General features: G+C 45.8%; 1 protein-coding gene across 15 annotated transcripts in view; it reads left to right on the top strand.

Annotated features, from left to right (window-relative positions):
• The window catches only part of FAM120B (family with sequence similarity 120 member B), a 94133-nt gene that overhangs the window by 322 nt on the left and 71865 nt on the right, over positions 1–21946 (top strand). For 12 of the 15 annotated variants that reach the window (XR_010933518.1, XR_010933515.1, XR_010933512.1 and 9 more), the window contains exons 2-3: positions 10805–12238; positions 17278–17458. Coding sequence is in view for 5 of the 15 variants with exons in the window: in XM_067701473.1 (XP_067557574.1) it covers positions 10826–12238; positions 17278–17458 (1594 nt within the window). In the remaining 10 variants the exon portion in view is untranslated. Of the gene's footprint in view, positions 1–184; positions 325–10804; positions 12239–17277; positions 17459–21946 lie in introns of those variants that run through there. The other 3 variants (XR_010933514.1, XR_010933520.1, XR_010933519.1) reach the window with 3 other exon arrangements.

The following is a 21946-nucleotide window of genomic DNA, read 5'->3' as shown; positions in this document are numbered from 1 at the left end:
CTGTCGGCCGTACCCCAGGGAGGCGTCCTCTGACCTTTGCACTTGGCGTCTCCGAATTTGGGCGCCTTCCGCATTGACCCGGCTGTCCTGAGCCGGGGCCCCAGCACCCAGCAAGCACCATGCCCTCTGGGGAATAAAGGCCGGCGGGATGACGCCTAGGTGGCTGAGAAGATGATTTGTCCATGTCGGCCAAGGAGGGGCCAGAAGTTTCTATACAGAAGGGGAGGATTCCAGCTGAGTTTCGAATAAGTGGGAGTTGGGAGGTGCCGAGGGGCAAGAGGCCATTAATTCCTTCAGAGGGAACAGAATGTTCAAGACCTGCAGGTTTGAGACTGCCTGACATATTCTGGGAGAGACAGAGCGCTAGAGCTGGGGATGGCAGGAAACTCGGGGGAATTGGGAACAGGGAAGTGATGTGATCGGATCGGAGTGTTAAGAGTCATCTGGCAGGCGTAGGGATGGTGGTGCTGGGTGACTGCATGTGATAAGAGGGCTTTTGCAGCCGTTTAGGGAAGAAGTTTTAGGACTGAAAATCTGGAAATGATAGTGGGGAGAACTTGGAGGTGAGTTTGATGGGGAAAAAGTGAGCTCGTGGTATTTCCAGTGACTTCCACATTTTTGGCTTGAGCGCTTGAGTAGGTAATGCAGAGAATGAGAACCACAGAATGGGGACAGGTCTGCAGCATCCGGTTCCTCACCTGTCGCCTCCCAAATGTATTACGCTCTGGTTCCTCCATGTCTGGTGTCCTCCTCCTGTTTTGTCCTCCATCTCTGTCATTTCTGAATCGTGGCCTCGCATCTTCATGTGCTCTTTGGCCTGCCCACGTTTGGACCTTTCTGTGAGGAGCTACCACTCCTGCACCACCACAGCCTTCACACATTCTCTATGTGTCGGTTTCCCCGTCACCCCATCTCTGCCATCTCTAAGCTCTGCCGTAGGGGTTTTCCCCCAACCTTGCCATTCCTCTGTCACAGGACTGCAGTGGTGCATTCCTTATAGGTTGTGTTCAAGGAAAGCAGTGAGAACACCTTGGCTGTGTCAGGTCGCACACTACTCATCTCCATGCATACCGTTTCCTGACCACCTTACCTCCCAGTTGTCTTTGTGTAATTTCGAACAGACATGTCTGTTTTCCAGACATGGAAATCTCTAATCACTTCTGGCCCTCTGTTTTCTCGTCTGTGAACTGAGAAGACCGCAGTAGGTGTTGGTTGAGGTCACTTACAGTTTTTACTATTCTGAGGTTCTCCCTACTCCCTGAGCCTGAATCAGTGTCATTTATGGGGCAGGTTTACTGTAAAGCTAATGAAGTTCAGGCTTCAGGGGCCTCGCTTTCACGGGCCCCTTTCAAGGCACTGGGAAGGACCTCAGTGGTCTTGTGTTTATAATTGTGTGTCTTTTATTTTTATTTATTTATTTTAAAAAATTTATTTATTTTTGGGCGCGTTGGGTCTTCGTTGCTGCACGCGGGCTTTCTCTAGTTGCAATGAGCGGGGGCTACTCTTCGTTGCGGTGCGCGGGTTTCTCACTGCAGTGGCTTCTCTTGTTGCAGAGCATGGGCTCTAGGCGCGCGGGCTTCAGTAGTTGTGGCTCGCGGGCTCTACAGAGCAGGCTCAATAGTTGTGGCTCATGGGCTTTGTTGCTCTGCAGCATGTGGGATCTTCCGGGACCAGGGATCAAACCCGTGTCCCCTGCATTGGCAGGCAAATTCTTAACCACTGCGCCACCAGGGAAGTCCCATAATAGTGTATTCTTTTTTAGAAGAGGGACCTCAAATTATATAAGTTTCAGGCCCTACAGTACTTGGATCCCTACTAAACTGGCCATTAGTCATATCCTGCTGTCTTGGTTTTTGTGTTCTTGTCCTTCAGACTTTCCCCTCCCCACCTCCTACTCCTCCTTGTGTGTGCCTCTTATTGAGGCTTAGAGAGAAAATATGAATGAATGGAGCTGGTCAAACTCCTGCTGTAACCTGGCTTTGGTTTGCTCTTGGGTCAGGAAGAGAGGTGTCAGAGATTGGCAACTTAGCACAGTGGGCAGAATCTTTACAGCAGTGCATGTATTTGATTTGCTTGTCTGCTGGGTTGCCATGTCCTTCAAGAAAAGGTTGAAAGTAAGAAGGGAAGGTCACTTAATTGAGATCATAGAAGCAGCTCTTATCTCCATGGAAACTAGAATCATACACTGGAAATTCATTCAGAGGAATTAATTGCATCCTTATTTTATTAGTTTGAAACTGAGGCAACCCTTATGCTATCAGTTACTTTTATAGAGCTTTATAATAAGTGTGAATAACTTTTACATTTTCATTTGCTTTTAGAAGGAAATTTCTGTTTCTTTATAAGGTGTTCTGTTGGAAAAGTCTTCAGAGTTAAAACATGTTATTTAAGGTTTAAATTATTTATATAAATATAATAAGATATTTCTAAAGGATTTTATAGTAGTAGTTTAAAATTTGCCAAATTGAGAGGTAAATCATTATCTTATTTTTACAAATAAGGAAATCAGTGATGTACAAAGAGAGTCAGTGATTTGTCTTCAGTCAGCCAGTAAATCAGGACCATTGCTAGCTAAAAAAGCCAGGTCCTAAGCACCCGTTTCCTTATAAACAAGTGTGGTTCAGAGAAGGAGGAGTCCATTTAAGTCAGCTCTTGTTGTCGAGTGCTTACTATAGCATGCACCGAGTTTATACTTCCACATACCTGTCCAGCTGCACGCCCGTGTGCATGCTAGGCTGTAGAAAGTACACAGCAGAGATGGATGCTTTCCCCATCAGTCCTTGAGCCCGAAGAATTAACTCAGTACAGATTCGTGTAAGTTACTGTAAGTCATTTATAATAAAACGGTCTGCAACCAGGACAAGGGGACAGTAACACTTTGAACAGCAGAGTTTGCTGGATAGTTGAGTTTTGGATTTTTGCCCATTAAGCATCAAAATTTCACATTTAGGATGGAAATCTTTCTAAAATAGAGTATTTCCCTGCTTTCTTTTTAAATTTTTTTTTTTAATTTTAAAAACTTTTTTTTTTTTTTTTTGCAGTACACGGGCCTCTCACTGTTGTGGCCTCTCCCGTTGCGGAGCACAGGCTCCGGACGCGCAGGCTCAGCAGCCATGGCTCAGGGGCCCAGCCACTCCGCGGCATGTGGGATCCTCCCGGACCGGGGCATGAACCCGTGTCCCCTGCATCGGCAGGCGGACTCTCAACCACTGCGCCACCAGGGAAGCCCTAAAAACATTTTTTAAATTAAAAAAAAAAAAATTACTTTTAAATGAAAAAAAATATATTTTTTTTATTTTTTGGCCACACCACAATAGCTTGCGGGATCTTACCCCAGGCCCCATGCAGTGGAAGCGCGGGGTCCTAACCACTGGAGCCATTCCCTACTTTCTTAATAGAGTGTGCTAAATGTGATGTGAACTTTCCCTAATCCCTGTGATATGATCTCAAGTAAACATTTTAAACATAAAATTTGTGATGCAAACAGTGTTAGGGCTCGTTGAGGCACATACAACTGTTTTCCCTGTTATTTGTTTGGAGTTTTTGTGTCTTTCGGCCTCTTTCAGTGTCTTCATCCCTTTGCTTTCCCCAGGTCAGCTGTTAGAGGTTCTGACCCTTGTCAGTGTGTGCGTGCCTACCTCAAATGCTCTTTCCATACTTTTCTTCACTGTGGACGTAGGAGCTAATTGTTAGAACTATGTAGAAGGAGAATTTATAGATGATAAATCAGAGCCTGCGAAGTTGTTTATGAATAAATTGTTTCAGTTTTACTTGTGAATTTTAAAATTTATGTTGGAGTCTTATCCTGAATTCTGGATACATGAGGCATAAGTTTTTGTAGGTGGCAGACATTTTCCTTTTCTATGTTCGTTGACTTGAAGGGGTTTTGTAGCGCTGCAGTCGGGTGCGGAAAGGCCCAAGGTCCAGCCTTCCGGGTTGCTCCTTCAGTCCAGCCTTTCTGTTGGGCCCCTGGGACTGGGAGGACCTTCAGAAAGGAGCGCTCTGGGCTAAGCGCGTGCCCCGCAGGCTGACTCTGCCACGCGAGTTGGTGTTCCGCGCGTGCCGGCAGCAAGTGCAGTGTTGGGGTGGGGGCTCCCCTAGTGAGAGGAACCGGTTTCGGAGGCAGGTGGATTCAAATCCCGGCTTTGCCGTTGCCGTCTGTGACCTCAGGCAGGTGACTGAGCAGCTCACACTGCTGGCTGCCGCCCAGCAGCCGTTCGTTCCTGCCTTCGTCGCTGGCAGGCGTGCCCCACAGTGGAGTCCGAGCAAAACTTGATAGCGTGCCAGTGGGACGAGAGGGGTGTCTGCCGTGGGGCTCGTAGAATAAGCTGCACATATTTAAAGTGTACGGCTTGGTGCGTTTTGACATGTGTTTGCACACCCGCAGGCTTCTTTCCTGACGGACCCTGAGCCTTTGCTCCTTCTTTCAGGGTGCATGTCTTAGGGACTTCGTCTTGCTGGTTGCTGTGCCTACAGCTGCTAGATCTCTGGTATATCGGGGAGGGTGGGGGAGCAGAAGAGCCTCTCTGTACCCTCCTTTGTCTTTTGCAGCAGGAAACAGGGCTCTGCCTCCCTGCAGCGTTGGGGTTCTTCCACATCCACATGAGGGAGGGTGCTGGGCTTTGCGGGGGGGTAGCTGGTTTTCCCCAGTCGGGCCTGCCTCTCTCCCTCCTCCACAGCACAGGCAGGGCAGTGCTTCTAAAATGCGCTTGCTTAAGAGCCCTGAGCAGCACCTGCTTTCCCTTAGGATGAAGTGTGCACGTGTGTGTGGCTGTGCAAACTCTGGTCGCTGCGCCTCTTCATCTCTCTAGACTCTTCTTCCCTTACTACAGAGGTTCTGGCCAGACTGAGGGGTTTTGTTTTTGTTTTTTTCCCCCATTTTCCACGTTGAAGAACACATTTATAATACAGTAAATAAAGTACAGGTTAAACTACCTAATAGAACAGATATTTTAAGCACCTTAGAAACACTGATTTAATAATTAAAAAGACACCTTATGGACTTAAAAAAGATTCATCCCTTATTCCTCTTGCTTACGCCCCCCCATCCGCCTACTCTCCCCTCTCCCTCTGGCTGTGCCTGCCGGCTCTTCTGCCTCATGTCAGGGCTGCTTGGAATGCCCTTCCTCAGGATGGCCATCGTGGATCCCAGGTCTGGGTTGGGTCTTCCTGCTGAATATTCTGCACGCCCTCCGCTTTTCTCTGCCCTACAGTAATGCCCAAGTGATCATTGCTTGTTGGAGGCTTTCCTGCTGGAGCATAAGCTGCCAGAAGGCAGGGACCCTGTCTGTCTTAGTCATGGCTCCACGGCTGCTGTAGCGATGACACAGGTAGCTGCTGAATGACTAAACCTGACTTATGTCTAAATAAAGTTACCTGGTGTCATTGAGGAGAAGTAAGTGTGAATGAGTTACAACTACAGTTAGGCACAAATGACCAATATGCGCTTTTGCGTTGACTCAGCAGTTTCACACCTAAGATTAATCCCAAGGAAATGATCAGAGATGGTGTGTTCAGAGATGTGTATTCACGGATGTGACTGACATTCTTATTTATGGCATACGGCATTGGAAATGAATGTTCAGCAGTAGGGTTAGATAACTCCTATTATGTCTACATGGTGCAGCCATTAAAAGTGACACTGCAGGAGGTTAACATTACGACTTGGGAACATATTCATAATAAACTAAGACACAGAAGTAGATTATAGAAAAGCATGATCCCAATTTTTAGTAACAATGAATAACTAAAAAAACTAGAAATATGTACTCAGATGTTTGTTGTAGTCACCCTTGGAAGGTGAGATTATGAGTAGTTTTTTTCTTTTTGTGCTGCCCTGAATTTTCTGCAAAGAACATGGCTACTTTTTTAATCAGAAAAAAATTTTTATAAATAAGTACGTTCCTGGTATTAAAAAGTAATATAGGTTGTAAAAATCATAAATACAGTAAAGCCTGACTAAAATTTATATGGCTTTGTTTTAAATTTTGAGATAATTTAATAATTTTGACTTGTGCTGCGCTTATTTCACTGAACTGTAGCAACTAATGAAAAATGATGACCAAATTTATAATATAAATAAAATTGCATCACAGCAATTGAGTCTTATAAACCTCATTTTGCATATAAGAAGAATGAAGTAACTTGCTCCAAGATTCACTGCTAGTAAGTGGAGGTTAGAATTTCAACTCAGCTCAGTTTTGTTGTAGAGCCTTCCCTTCTGTCAGCAGTGCTGTGCTGCCCAGCGTTCTGTCTTTTTCCCTAGGACGCAGCCAAGAGGGGTCGAGCTCCCAACTCGGTGCATCTGCCACGCACGGTTTTCTGAATGTTGGCGTCAGTGGTCATGGCCAGACTGTGGTCCGGAGGGTCCTCCAGGGAGGGCACCCTGAGTCTGGAGTCGTGACGGCTGTAGGCTTTCCATTTCCACTTTGAATAAACTTTATTGAGGTTGAAGTTAGTGTTAAAATATCCCTCTGACACTTGTTAAGACAGTGAGAAGGACTCTCTTCAAGACTTGAGTGGTGAGAGAGGTGGGCTCAAGTTCGAACACAGCACAGGCACCGGGGGATTGAGAGCCTGCAGCAGAGGGAGGGTCGCTGCGACTGGAGGGCGGGGGAGCAGTTAGATCAGATCTTGAGGCGGGTCACGTGTCAAGGGTGGGGTTACTCAAGCTGACTCAGCAGGAATCTGGCTAAACTTGGTAAGGATGAACTTGCAGCTCAAGGTGGAGGCCTGTCGAGAAGAGGGCCCAGGAGCCTGAGTTTGGTCAGGGAGAGCGTGTCGGCCAGTAGTTCCGCTTGTCCCGTGTGGAGGCCTCTGACAGCAGGGAGAGCAGCCTGGTGCAGCCGCCCGGACCACCTGCGGTGAACCGCAGCCCTGGCTGTGAATTCCAGTGAGCGCTGGGCAGTTGCCGTGTCTCGTGTGCTGGCCTGGGACACATGTTCATCCCTGAATTTTCAGTCCCTGTTCTTACCCTGCTGTGTTGAAAGGGTCCCTGTAAATTCCTCTTTTTAGCTGAGGCTAATGGGGAGGAGAGGAGAGAGCAGACTTCAGATCCTCCACCTAAAGGTGTGAGGGGCCTCATGAGAGGGCCCAGGCCCTGGGCAGCAGGTTACCACTGGGAGAACAATGGTCCAAGAGTCAGACACGGAGCATGGAAAAAGAGGACTGTATGTTCTTCACTGAATCCTGGGACATTGTCCAAGAGATTCTTGCAATATTCAGTTTTCTAACAGAAGGTCCCTCTCTGTTTTACTTTGCTGTTTACTCTTCATGAGAGCTCAAACACTGTGATGTTACACGTTAACTTGTAGATTTTTGTCTTGTAGAGACATTATTTCTGTCTGATAAAGATCTATCCAAAGGTTATGGATCTATTTCTGGAGGACATTAACCCAATTCCTCTCCAACTTTAAAAAGCTCACTTTGGTCGGCCAGCTCTTCAGATGCGCTTGGAACTGGCTTCCTGTCTTACGGTTTCTTTCATTAATTTATATTTGCATGGGTTATGTCTTTTCACCTTTGAACATTATGCCTTGACACCTTTGGGATGCTGGATGTGGCTCAAGGTGGCCACAACTGCTGGTACTGGTTGCCTACAAACACTGCTCCATGGGGGGCAGGGTGTGTGCCCTGGGCTGTCCATGGGTCCACTGTTGCTGTGTCCAGAGTGACTCTCCATGTGTAGCTTTTGACCCCGTTCTCTCAGTGGCAGATAGGGTGCATATGTGTTTTGCTGCCTCTCTCTTCATTTCTCCAAGTGTTTGTCAGTTGAAAGACTGTGAATAAAGGAGCTTCTGGGCTTCTCCTTCCTCTTCTCTGCAGGCCTCATTTACTGGTAACCCAGTACATTGGGATTGGTCTGGATGTAAGGAGAACAGAGCCATTGCTAGGAGCGAGGCCTCCTCCCGTGTCACACACTCTAGCTGTACTTGTGCACCTGCTGCTCTTTCCTAAAATCTCCTGCACTGATGCTTTGTTTCCCAGACCAGTTTGTCAGCTACTCAAGGGCAGACTCTACTCTGTACTCTTTGCCCACAGTTGGAGTCTATAAACTTGTTGATTCCTGATTTCTCTTTATACACTTGCCCTTTGATGCCTTTATCTATTTATTCATTCACAAGTGCTTGCCAGGCCCTCATGTGCCTGATACTGTGCTGGGTGTTAGGGATCTGACAGGGTGACATCTTCTGCCCTGAGGCCCACGTTAATGCACGTGACTCCCAGACTGTATTTTGAGCAGTGGGACTCCTACCTAGTGAGACATAACTTTTGTTTTCCAGGCAACAGTTATCTAGATAATGACAATTTCCTGTATAATTTGCAGGTAGAATAAATGAAATTTTATATACGTGTGTGTATATATACGTATAATTTTACAATATATATATTGTATAATCATATTATATGTATTTGCAGTCATCTTAAAAACTACCTTTAGAGTATATGTTGTTAGCAATAAAAGGCGTAAAAAAACAGAAGAAAGTTGTTTAAAAAGGTAATATCCAGATTTCTCTTTTTAAGCATCTCCTTTCACACCACACTGACTGCATTGATGGTGGGCTAACACTGCATTAATGCTTTGAAGAGCCGAAGTGCCGGAAGGCATCCTCTAATGCCCAAGTCCCCAAACCTTTGCCTATCCAAAATTGTCTTTGTGAATGCCATAGAAGAGCACATTGTAACATAACATTCCTGAGGTAATTTGTGATTCAAACTGTGAGAAATTGGCAGTGTGAAAGACAGGAAAAACCAGTACATGTTTAAAAAATAGTGAGCTTTTCACTACTGGGGTAAGCAAGGAGGAAAAACATTTGAATAAAATCAAAGCAGAGGCTGAGCCCGACTTCTTGCAAAATAAAGAGGAGAGTGTTTCAAGAAACTCAGTGTTGTCACTTGCAGTTTTAGTAGAAAGATGCTTGAAACAAAAATGTCTTTTTATCGGTGAGGGAAGGCGGCCAACGCAAATGTGGCAGAGCTGCCGCACAAACGGGCCCACGTCTGCGAGGGGTGGGAGTGAAGGCGGTGCCGGTGCTTTGCCCTCCTGGCTCCACCTCCACGTGGGCTTGGTGGGAGGGTCCTCAGCACCCGCACGAGAGCTCGGGGAAAGAAGCAGCTCTCCTCTCGCAGTATAGAAAGAGTCCGCCTCCCGCTGGGTAAGATCTACCTTGGATCCACTCGTCGTCCACAGACCTTGCCTTTTTTTTTTTTTAAATCCATTTCGGTATTTTGTACAGTCTGACATTGTGTTCTGAAACATATCCCCTTTCCACACCAGGCCCGGAGGGCCCGACTGGAGAACTGCATTATGGCTGAGATAATCATGTTATGAAGTCCATCTCCTGCTTCAGAAACACACCTTCCAAGATGAACCCACTGCTAGTAATAGGTCTCCAGTGGTTTGGGGTATATGGATCCATTATGTGTAACAACTTAATGAGCAAGCCCTCACTCAATTTCAACTTAAATGTGTGCTATTTGTGTCCACTCAGTTTTTAGATATTCTTTATTATTAATGGCTATTAAACAGATAACTCCAAATTCTCTTAGGGGCAAGGGTCCATTAACAGGCAGCAAATTCTTAAAAGATAATCCACGAGGGGGCCTTTTCCCAGCCTAGTAATTTATTTACTGAAATAGGGCTTACAGATTTTTACCCGCCAGGGTTGTTTTGAAGAGTGGAGACGTGTGCTTTGAGTGCCCAGCGCTGTCTGGCAGGAAGTGGGCACAGACAGGAGCTGTTACTGCCGTGCGTGGGCAGCTTGGGGCTGCTGCCCTCAGTCCCCAGCCTGGGAGAGGCACCATTTGCTCTTGTGCTGCTGTTTGCATAGTAAGGATATTTTTGTTTTGTTTTATCAGAGGACCGGAAGCCCTGATGAAAAGAATAGGCCGTTAAGATAAAAGATGTCTGACCACTGATGTATGTTACTGGCTATATTACATCTTTTGTTATGCGTAAAGACATCATACTTATTACATAAAGGACTCTGCTTAGATTTTTTCCAGATTGTGAATTCTGATCCTTTGAACTATTTTGTGTGTTTTTACATTTTAGAATGGGCAGTTTTCCATCCAAAGTCAGTCAGTCACCACCTCAAATGTTGCTGCATTTGGCCTAGTGAATATTCATGTAGTTTCCTTTTTAACACCTTTATTGAGATGCACTTGATGCACAGGAAACTGCACATATGTACAGCGTATGATTCGAGAGGTTGAGCATGCGTTCACCCGTGACACCATCCCCACAGCCAAGGTGGTGAATGTGTCCATCACCCTGTCTCCTGCCCCACTGCAGACGACCACAGGGCTCTTGCCACTGCGGGCAGCTCAGCTCTCAGTGGGCTGGGCTTTTACATAAGTGGGACCGTGCAGTGTGCGCTCCTTGGTCCAGCTTTCACTCAGCAGAATTACTTTGAGAAACATCAGTGTTGCACGTATCAATTTTACATTTTATGTTTTCAAAATTAACTTCTGTTTGAGCTCCTAGATGGGCAGTATTACTTCTTTGAAATTGTTAACCTGTTTTCGAACTTTGTTGAGAAATCTCTTGAGTAATAGTCTTAGTGACAATCTTAAAAGAGTGCTGCCCTGTGCTGTCCTGGTGGAAGTCCGACTCAGCACCTTACTCGCAGGCGCAGCCCCACGGGTGTGTCCGGGGAAGCCTCTTCAGGCTCCTGACCAGCGTGACGTGCTCTGTGTCGTGCTGGAGACAGAGAGTGAATGTTAAATATTGTCTGTGTTTGCTCTGAAAGGCGCCATATGTCTGGTGATAACGCCATAAGTACTCATTTCTTTTCCTTTCCAGATCCTTTCCAGGAGGTCAGTTATGGGTGTGAGAGGCTTACAGGGATTTGTGAGAAGTAGCTGCCCACATATATGTATGGTAGTAAATTTCAAAGAGCTGGCAGAGCACCACCGAAGCAGGCATCCTGGAGGGACTCCTACCATTGTGGTCGATGCCATGTGTTGCCTCAGATACTGGTACACGCCGGACTCTTGGATCTGTGGTGGCCAGTGGCGGGAATACTTTTCTTCTTTGCGAGAATTTGTGAAAACTTTTACAGCTGTTGGCATCAAGTTGGTATTCTTCTTTGATGGCATGGTGGAGCAGTCCAAGAGAGACGAGTGGGTGAAACGAAGACTCAAGAACAACAGGGAGATAGCCAAGATCTTCCATTATATCAAGTCCCACAGGGAGCAGCCTGGCAGAAACATGTTCTTCATCCCCTCAGGGCTGGCCATATTTACTCAGTTTGCTTTGAAGGCCCTGGGTCAGGAAACTCTGTGTTCGTTACAGGAGGCCGACTATGAGGTGGCTTCCTATGGCCTCCAGAACAACTGTCTTGGGATTCTTGGAGAAGACACTGACTATTTAATTTATGACACCTGTCCCTACTTTTCCATCAGTGAGCTCTCCCTGGACAGTCTGGACACCATCATGCTGTGCCGAGAGACGCTCTCTCAGAGCCTGGGTCTCAGCCTGTCTGACCTTCCTCTTCTGGCCTGCCTGCTTGGCAACGACATCATCCCAGAAGGCATGTTCGAAAGCTTTCGTTACAAGTGCTTGTCTTCTTATACCTCTGTGAAAGAGAACTTTGACAAAAAAGGTAACATTATCTTAGCTGTAGCGGACCACATATCTAAAGTTCTTCGGTTGCATCAAGGTGAGAAGAAGCTGGAAGAGATGTTACCTTTGGGGCCAAACAAAGCTCTTTTTTATAAAGGAGTGGCATCATATCTTTTGCCAGGACAGAAGTCTCCATGGTTTTTCCAAAAACCTAAAGGCGTAGTAACTTTGGACAAGCAGGTACTGTCCATGAGTTCAGATCCTAAATCCAAGCAAGAAGTTCCCGTGTGTACAGACCCTGAATCCAAGCAGGAAGTTCCCATGTGTACAGACCCTGAATCCAAGCAAGAAGTCCTTTTGTATACACACCCTGAATCCAAACAAGAGGTTCCCGTGTACACAGACCCTGAATCCAAACAAGAAGTCCCCATGTGTACAGACCCTGAACCCAAGCAAGAATTTCCCTTATGTACACACCCTGAATCCAGGCAAGAAGTTCTCTTATGCACACATCCTGAATCCAAGCGGAAATTACCTGTAGATACGGACCCTGAATTTAACCTAGAAGCACCCCTGTGTACAAACCCTGAAATTAAACAAGAAGATCTTGTAAATATGGGGCCTGAAGTCAAGCCACAAATAACTATGGTTTCGGATCCTGAGATCTTGAAGGTATGTAGATGTGTCCACCCAGATCTAACGTCATGATGGAAAGTGTACCCATTGATAGATTTGACCGTGAGTATTTATTGACTGCCTGCAGTGGTTAAGACACTGGGGCGGGGGGTGGGGGTGGCAGGCACAGGACAGAACCCTTGGAGTTTAGCTAGGAAGTAAGATACAATACATGTGAAAACCCACATTATAAACTCTGTCTCACGTTGTTACATCACTGTTACAGAGAGAGTGCTCGAAATTTGAAAGAGAGTAATCACTGTGGGTTAAGTACAGAGAGAAGCTCCCAGAGGAGGGATAACTGAAGCCAGGCCTTCATGGGGCTGAGATTTGTTGTGAACAGGTGAAGATGGGGTCTGCGGGAGCGCTGGAGGGGTGGCCTGTAGACTCTCCCCTCAGGCACAGTTCTGGGACAGGTAGCAGAGGCATGCGGTTTGAAGGGCTAAGTAAGGAGAAAACAGTTGCAAAAGATAGACTGCGGCCAGATTGTGGATTTTGGTACATGCCATGCTGGGAATTTGGACGTAGTCCTGAAGGTAATATAGAGCCTTGATGGTTTTTGAAGGAGAGCCACTGTTTATTAACTGCTTGCTGCATGGAGGATCTGTCTACGTGCAGCGCGTGTATTTTAGCTCATTGAATCCTCTCGTTCTCCTTGGGTTACAGAGAAGGTGCATGTCCACATGAATGCCCTGAGGCATCTCAGCAAGTGCAGAACCAAACATGACCACAACCTTTCATTGTTCTGGCATTGACTGTCACCATCTTGCACAAGTTAAAAACCTGGGAACCATCTCTCCCATTTTTCGTAACCAGTCTCTCCCAAGTCTTGGTACGTTGATCTGCTCGGTGGATCCTACCACCCTAGGCCAAAATATCGCTTGTGTGAATGACTGCAGTCATCTCTGAGCGCTCTTCCTAAACAGACTTCTGCCCCTTCCAGTCCATTTGTCATGCTGCACACAGAAATAAAACCCTTATTTGCATTCCGTAGCTCTTAGGAGGGAAACAGTAACCGGAACAAGGCTGGCAGCCATCACCCAGGCACTGCCTGCAGCTCCACCTTTGTCTGCCCCTCGGCTGCTTGCAGCCTCGCATGTGCTCTTCGCCCTCCGGGACGGCTCTCCTGCCCCCTTCTGCTAGTCGATGCCTGCTCGGCTTTTCCACCACACACGCAGAGAAGCCCCCTGGCTGCCCACCCTGTGTGTGTGTGCCTGACGTTTGCAGCGCATGCCCCTGGAATGTCGTGTTTGGTTCCTGTCTTTCCTGCTAGATGGGGCGGTTCTGTGAGGGCAGGACCTTGTTTGTTCTTGTCATTGCCAAGCCCCTTGTCCTGTCCTGCTGTCTGTCTGGTAGGGGCTGCTAGTTCAGTCTCAGAGGGGATGTTCTCTGTCTCATGTATCTTTAGGTTTTCTCTGGTGACTTCTTCCCTCCCTCCTGTACAACTGCAGGGGTTCTCCTGTCCGAAAGGTCTTTCCCCTCTTTCTCTGTTACATATATTGTAGCAGAGGAGCTAAGAGGTAGAAGGTGATACATGTTTTAAGAGAGTTGCAGGTGAGAAAGTATTAAGAAGTTAAGAAATTTATTCTACTGGGAAGCACTCTTAACTGCTTTTTAGAGGAAAAAGAATGTGGGGTGGACGTTGGAGGAAGGTTAGAAGTGGACCTCCACGTGGAGGTGCTGCCAGGCAGTGGGACATGAGTAGAACATGACAGCACGGGGACAGGTGGGCCTCAGCAGAGAATGAGGAGTCGTCTGATGAGGAAGAAGGAGAAGAGCATGGAGGAAGGACAGAGAACTAAACCTGGGCTCGACTTGCATGTGTTCAGTTTGGTCGCGCAGGTGGCTCTACAATGACACATCTCTTTGTAGTTGTTCATGGTTCCCAGAAGGCGTTCCTCACTGAGTCTCCTTCGGTCATCGCACAGCTCTGTCGCTAGACGCGTGGGTGAGGACATAGGTGTGAAAGTGACATGGTCTGCAGTAGTCACACGACTAGCGCTTGGCAGACCCTGGCGTTGAACCCAAGCCTTTGACGCTTTCCAAGATCACCGCTGCCTTCCCTGCTGGTCTAGAAGTTCATTGGCGCTTAGAGAGGTGACACAGTCGTGGTCGGTAGTGTAGAAGCAAGAGAGTGGAGGAGTGTGTAAGGGAACCCCCCTGCTCTGAGTCTTCATTCGAGAGGCGGCGGTGTCTGCGTCTCAGCCAGCCCAGGACTCTGACTGAGCGATCACCTGCCACATCCACAGTGCCATTCCAGGCCCTCTCTGCTCACTCTCCTTTGCTCTGGCCCCTGCCAGTCCCCGACTTCCGCTCTGGTCTCCCGTCTGTGTACACCTTGCACCTGTCCCGTCTGGGCTCCTCGTCACGCCCCCTGGCTCATCCGCCACACCCACCCCATACCCACCTGGGCTTCCGCTGTGCTCATGGGCGTCCTGGCCGTCTCACCCAGTCTCCTGCAAGGGGAGTGCGGACAGGTTGGGTCTGACTGCCAAGGGTAGCACGTGTGTGCTGAAAGAGTTCAGGACTTAGTTCTTACACTCTTTAAGGAGGCATTGGCTATCAAGCAGAGGTGTGGTGAGATCAGATCTTTGTTTTTTTGAAACATTGGGTATACTGCAGAGAATGGCTATTGGCACATAGGAGGGTTGGGTGGCCTCAGAGAGCTGCGGTCTCCCAGGGGCCTGGGGGAGTTCAGATTACAGGGATTTGGGGAGCAATTTGGAGGCAAAAAAGGCAGGAGCTGGGGATGGGGTTGCTCTTTCAGGAAGTTTGGCAGAAAGAGCCTGGGATGGGAAGAGGCCAGCAGAATCTGGTAGGCCTGTCTGCTGGTTGCGGGGCGGGGGGGGGGGGGGGGGGGGGAGGGTAAGGGCAGATAGTGTGCTGTTCCCGTGACACTCGCATTTACTGAGCTTAGTGATACCTTTGAAAACAATTTTGAAGTTTCTTAAGTTTCCCTTAATTTTTTCTTAAAAATTTTTTTGCAATGGAGTCTTCCAGCCCTGTCAATAGGTAACCAAAATTCAAATGTGTGCATTTTGACCACACATAGTCACCCTGGAAATCCTTAGGTGCAAAGTTGCTGAATGCAGCAATTACCTGAGTACATACCCACAACCACTGCTGTTTCCTCCAGAGTTACACACTGTTGGATAAACTGAATTCTTGCTTTAGAATATTCAGGTTAGGTGCATATGTTAAAGTTTTTCCAAGTGTGGAATGCTATATAATATCTACAGTTAAGGGCAGAGATAAAAAGATACTGAGGTGATGAGCTAATTAATGAATTAATATTATGCTTGTAGAGAACTTCTCTGAAAACCCTGTGTATACCCAGAAAAGAATGTTACATCTCAAATTCTGTAGAGTTGCCGAAATTGAAGATTTCTTAGTAGAGTGAATATAATTTATTATAGCTATATACATAAATTTGTCAAAATACTAACTCTTCTGAAATAAAAAAAGAGTGAGAAATGGAAGAGGGAATAGGAGAATAAATTAGAAGGTACTCTGCCTTAAAAGGATCATGAAATATCTAACCCTATTGTTTCTGATAGATTCTGTATCAAAGGGGGTGTTATAGAGAAATAGGTTACTTCTAATGATCTTTGATTGGTTAGAGCATCAAGTAATAACTCTTTTGGAATCCTTGCTGACCTTAAAGTTGCTAGCTTGTCTGCCATCCTGATTTAAAGAAATTTTAGCCATGAGATAGACACTCGAGTATGTCCAGCCTGAGACCAGTACTTACCACCTACTGGCCATGCACTATGTGCCAGCCTCCTATATTAACACATTTAATCCTCACGATAGTTCTGTGAGGTCAGCACCTTTGTTAAACCTGTTTTACATATGAAGGAAGTGAGGAGTTAAAGCGATTAGGACTCAAGTCTACAATAATGAATGGGCGTGACTGAGCTGCTTCACGTGTATGAGTAACAACGGGACACTGACACACAGAGGTTTTGATGTTCCAGGTTATTGGCAACACATTTTAAGGGCCATTAGTGGTAGGCTGGATTTAAATTCTGAAGAGTAATCTAGATGAATTTATTCCTGCAGTAATAAGAATGTTTTTGCAGGAACATGAAACCTGTATGGAGGATATTATAGGCCGTCTGATCTTAACTACTCATTGAATGAGAAAGTGGTATCCATTTAAATCATCCATCTCGTCACCTACCATGTGCTGCCACTGTGCTGCATTCGAAGTAGAAAGAAATGAGTGCCCAGTGCATAGTTTCTGCTCAATAAAAAATCCCTGAACAGTTGAATGAACGTGATGCAGTTTCTAATCCCAGGGAGTTTATGGTTTAATAGGAGAGGTAAGGCCAGGTAACCAGTGTAGGGTAAACGTGAGTTTGAGCCCATCAGGCCAGGGGTAGGTGAGTTCCTGCTCAAAGAGGATGACGGGGTTATGGAGAGATGACGCTGTAGGGGACCCTTAAAGGAGCAGAGACTGGGAAGTGGCTGGTTGGGAAGGGCTGAAAGAGGTCAGTTTTCCAGAGCACAGGGAGGGTTCTTGCAGAACTTTGGAGCTTGGGCCCCAGAGAGTCCACGAAGGGCAATGGTGTACGTGGGAAAGGAGATGGAGGCCTCCGCGGGGCCTCCCTTGAGTCTCAGGCTGAAGAATCTGTGGTAGCCGGCCAGATGCTTTGAGGAGGCATTGACTGGGCCTCTGTTTCCAGGAAGGCAGAGTATCGCTGGGATGAAGGGTGGCTTGGAGAGAGGAGAGACTGGTGGGGGCGGCTGGAGCCCTGGGTAGCATCTCTCCGTCAGGTGGACAGGATGATGAATGACGGCAGGAGGAAGTACGACAAGTCTGGTAGGTGATTGGAAATTGGAGGAGGAGCAAGAGGAGTAATAGAAAGCTTTGAGCCAGAAGCCCAAAGGAAAGGAGGCACAGAGGCCAGCTTGGCGTCATGAGTTCGAGTGACAGTTACTCTATTTCTGAGCCCTCAGAGACGTTGGATTTCCTATTAAAGGTCACTGTTTTGTTTTCAGCGAGAAACCAGTTGCATTTAAATTTCCGGCAGGTCGCCAGAGCACATCACGTCCAGGCAGAGAGCTACCTGGTGTACAACGTCATGAGCAGCGGGGAGGTCGAATGCAGCAACAGTCTGGAGGATGCGACGGACCAAGCTCTGCCCAGCCAGGCCTTCGTCTACCGCCCAGTGCGGCAGCGGGTGTACTCCCTCTTGCTGGGGGACGGCGAAGGTGAGTCATGGTCTCGCAGTGACTGTGCGCGCGAACCTGAATTCTGAGAACTGGCCAGACAAAGTAGAGTGCATTCTTTCAGGACTTGGGGTTTATTTCTCTGTGAAATCTGTAATGTAGAATGCCACTCGCGTCTGTGCAGAGTAAAGGGTAAGTGCCTTGGGACGTCTGTATCTAATTAGCAAGCATTTGACCAGTGTTCATTAAAAGAGAAGTGCATTGTTTCTGTAAAATGTCGAGGTTTTTTTTTTTCCTGCCGCACAGCATATGGGATCTTATTTCCCCAACCAGCGATCGAACCCACGCCCCCTGCATTGGAAGTACAGAGTCTTAGCCACTGGACCACCAGGGAAGTCTCTAAAATGTTGTATTTTTATGCCTTAAAAGGAGTCGTCCTTTTTAAAAAATGTGAAAACCCTTTCCTCCTGTAGGAGTGTGGGGTGTGTTTATTATTAGAAGACAGCGTCTAGTTACTCTCCCTCAAAATGGGAGTTTCGTAAAATGATTGTATATAATCATCATATTTTAAAATATAAACAAAATTTTCCTTTGGAGTTTTTGTAATTAAGTTTATGTTTTTCCATCTGTATTTCAATTTCACAGTAGGAACAAGAGGATAAGGAGAGGACTGTCCCTGGCTAGGCCAGTAAAATTGAGAGGACCTTTAACACCAGGAATAAAATTAATCAGACCCTGTAACCCTCTGTTAGGAACAGTCTGGGGAAATTGGGAGTGTCGGAGAGCGCTCTGTAGCACAGACTAGTGATGCTTAATGCATGCAGTTACCTCCGTGCAAGGCCTTGCTGACCTGAGGCAGGCTGCTGGAACATCATGGTCTGATCGGTTGGTGCTGGGATGAGAAACAGAGTCTGGCACACTACTGTCAGGGCAAGGACTGAAGCAGAAAAGTCCTGGTGAAAGGATGTCTGTGGCCCATTTGCCTAAACTCCATTATCTCCAAACCTACCAACATTACTATTAATATTATTCCAGAAAGGAAACATTTACATAATCTAACGGTGGTGATAGAATCATCAGATTGAAGTGTTGTGATTATTCTTCTTTTGGGCAGAGGGAGTGGCAGGTCCTTTGTACCCAGATTTTATTAGATTCCCAGCACCACCCATCATGTGCTGCCTTCTCCCATAGGTGCTGTGAGAGTTCAGACACTGATGTGGCCTAAGGAGGACATGAGAAAGATGTTTAAGCTGATTTGAAGACAGAAACAGAAGAACCTATGTAAACTTTGAAACCAAATATTATTGAAATAATTTTTCTATTTTTCTTATGTGGTTCTCTGCCCATATACTCTTTCTTAACATGAATGATGGCACATTGACTCCAATGATTAAAGAAAAGATATCTTCATCATGAAAAAATTTCATGTTATAGAATAATATTTGCCTAGAATTATTTTTAGAGTATTTTGTTAAATGAGGTTAAAATATATAAACTTCATAACTTAAATTTCCTACTTTGTTAATGCAATTTATTGACAGCCATAGAGATCACTTTATTAGATAACCACAATAACAGGAAAATTACTCAGATTGAACTTATCTTCACAACTGACCTTCACTCTCCTTTTTTCTTTCTCAACTTTTTGGCTTTCTACATGAAGTCTACATTGTTAGGATGTAACATAAAAAGCTGCTGTTGCAGGTTTATTTATGATGAATATAATAAAGCGTATTCTATGCTGTTTGCTTGGCTTGGCTTACTATTGCACATGCACCTAAAAGAGATGTCTTTTCTGCAGTGGAGCGTGGTGTTCTATAAAATGCCAGTATTGCGAAGAGGGCTATGAGAGTCTTCCACCGACTTTCTGTCAGCTTGTTCATAGTTTTTAAGAAAAGAGTGTTGAAATCTCCAGATACTGTTGTGGATGTTTTTATTTATTCCCTTCATTCTGTTAGTTTTTACTTCAGATGTTTTTGAGGTTCTGTTATTAGTGAATGTACATAGAGGATTGTATGTTTCTTAATGAATTGGCTCCTTTAACATTATGAGATTTCCCTTTTTTAGAAAATCTGATCATATTCCCTATGTTGAAGCTGGCTTTGTCTGATACTAGTATACACACCCCACTTTTCTTATGATTATGGTGTATCTTCTTTCTGTCCTTTTACTTTTAAACTATTTCTTTATATTGAAAGTATGTCTCTTTTAAGCAGCATATACAGTCTTTCAATCTCTGTCTTTTAATTGGACTGTTTAGGCCATTTACACTTAATGTACTTATTGACAGTACATGTAATGTCTTCATGGGTTTAAGTCTTCATTTTGCTCTTTGCTCTGTTCTTTTTTTCCCTTATTTTCTCCTTTTCTGACTTCTTTTGGATCAATTGAGTAATTTTTAGTATTTTGTTTTGTATTGGCTTATTATTGGGCTTGGATTATTAGATTTACCTGTTTTTGTTTGCTTGTTTTTTTAGCAGTTTTTATAAGGTTTATAATATATGTCTTTAACGTGTCACAATTTGACTTCCGTATCATATCACGTAATGTGTATTGTAAAAACCTTACAACAGTGTACTTGCATTCTCCCTGCTATTCTGTATATTTTTAAAACTTCTAAAATGATTATATACTCAAGGGAGTTGCAAAAAATAGCTCATAGGGTTTCATGTACCCTTCACCCAGCTTCCCCAAAGATGACATCTTACAAAATAAAGTACAATATCAAAGCCAGGAATTTGACATTGGTACAGTACTATTAACTAGATCATAGACATTATTCACTTTTCAGCATTTTGTCCACCCATTCATTTGGTATGTGTATAGTTCTATGCAGTTTTATCCCATGTCAAGGTACAGGAATGGTCCATCACCACAGGGGAACTCTCTCATGCTGCCCCTTTGTACCCTGCCCTCTGTCCCTGTCCCCTGGTGACCACTAGTCTGTCCTCCAACTCAACATTTTGGTCATTTTGAGAATGTCACATAAGTGGAAACATAGTAGGTAACCTTTTGAGATTATGTATATGTTTTAAATCCCATAACACACAATTCTTATTTTTATTTTAAACCATGGGTTGGCAAACTTTTTTGTGAAGGACCAGATGATAATAAATATTTTAGGCTTTGAGGGCCCCACAGTCTGTAACAACTGCTGAGCCCTGCTGAGCCAAGTGCCATGGACCTACATCCAGAAGGGTGTGGCTGTGCCAGTGAAGCTTTGTCTAGTTTTCCCATGTCACAAAATTTGAATTTTATGTCATCGGTCTGTGTCACAGAAAATTCTTCTTTTGATAATTTTCCAGGCATTTAAAACAATATGAAAAGCATTATTAGCTTTCAGACTGTATAAAAGCAAGCAAGCCAGATTTGGCCTATGAGCCAAGTTTTCCAACCCTTCCTTTGAACAGTCAGTTGTTTTTTTGGTTTTTTTTTTTAAGAATAATTTATTTTTTTGGCTGCGTTCGTCTTTGTTGCTGCATGCGGGCTTTCTGTAGTTGTGGCGAGCTGGGGCTACTCTTTGTTGCAGTGTGCGGGCTTCTTCTTGCATCGCGGTGGCTTCTTTTGTTGTGGAACACGGGCTCTAGGCCTTGCGGGTTTCAGCAGTTGTGGCACATGGGCTCAGTAGTTGTGGCTTACAAGCTCAGTAGTTGTGGCTCGCAGGCTCTAGAGCTCAGGCTCAGTAGTCGTGGTGCACAGGCTTAGTTGCTCCTCGGCATGTGGGATCTTCCCAGACCAGGGATTGAACCTGTGTCCCCTGCATTGGCAGGCAGATTCTTATCCGCTGTGCCACCAGGGAAGTCCCAGTCATTTGTCTTTTAAAGGAGTTAATAGGTGAGATGAGGTCTTCTGTGTGCACCATTTCTGCTGCTCTTTTTTTTTTTTTGGTACGCAGGCTTCTCACTGTTGTGGCCTCTCCCGTTGCGGAGCACAGGCTCTGAACGCGCAGGCTCAGCGGCCATGGCTCACGGGCCCAGCCGCTCGGCGGCATGTGGGATCCTCCCGGACCGGGGCACGAACCCGTGTCCCCTGCATCGGCAGGCGGACTCTCAACCACTGCGCCACCAGGGAAGCCCTCTGCTGCTCTTTATTTCAGAAATATAATTCTGCTGGATGTAGAATTTTAGGTGTTTTTGTTGGGCACTTTCAGAGTGTCATTCTGTTGTCTCTGGCTTGTGTTTCTCATGAGTTGACGATTGTCCTTCTGACTGTTGTGTCCACGGATTGCAAGTGTGTGTTTCTCTGGCTGTCCTTAGGGTTTCTTCTTGATTGCTGGTTTTCAGCCACTGTTCAAGCTGAGCTTTGGAGTCGTTTCCTCTCTGTTTATTCTGCTTGCAACTCTTGAGCTCTTTGGGTCCATTTCTATTCCCTATTGACTTAGAAAACAACATTTCATGAAACGGTGCTCAACTTTTTCTATCTCTCTCACCTATCACTCTGGGCCTTCAGTTACGTGCCTGGTTCGCACCTCACAGTGTCCCTCAGGCACCAAGGCTTGTTTTTATGCCTCTTCTCTCTGTGATTCAATTC

This window comes from Pseudorca crassidens, chromosome 13 (assembly GCF_039906515.1).
Source record: "Pseudorca crassidens isolate mPseCra1 chromosome 13, mPseCra1.hap1, whole genome shotgun sequence".
Lineage (NCBI taxonomy): Eukaryota > Metazoa > Chordata > Mammalia > Artiodactyla > Delphinidae > Pseudorca > Pseudorca crassidens.
The sequence above is the reverse complement of the archived record's forward strand: the minus strand, read 5'-3'. Positions and strand labels throughout refer to the sequence as shown.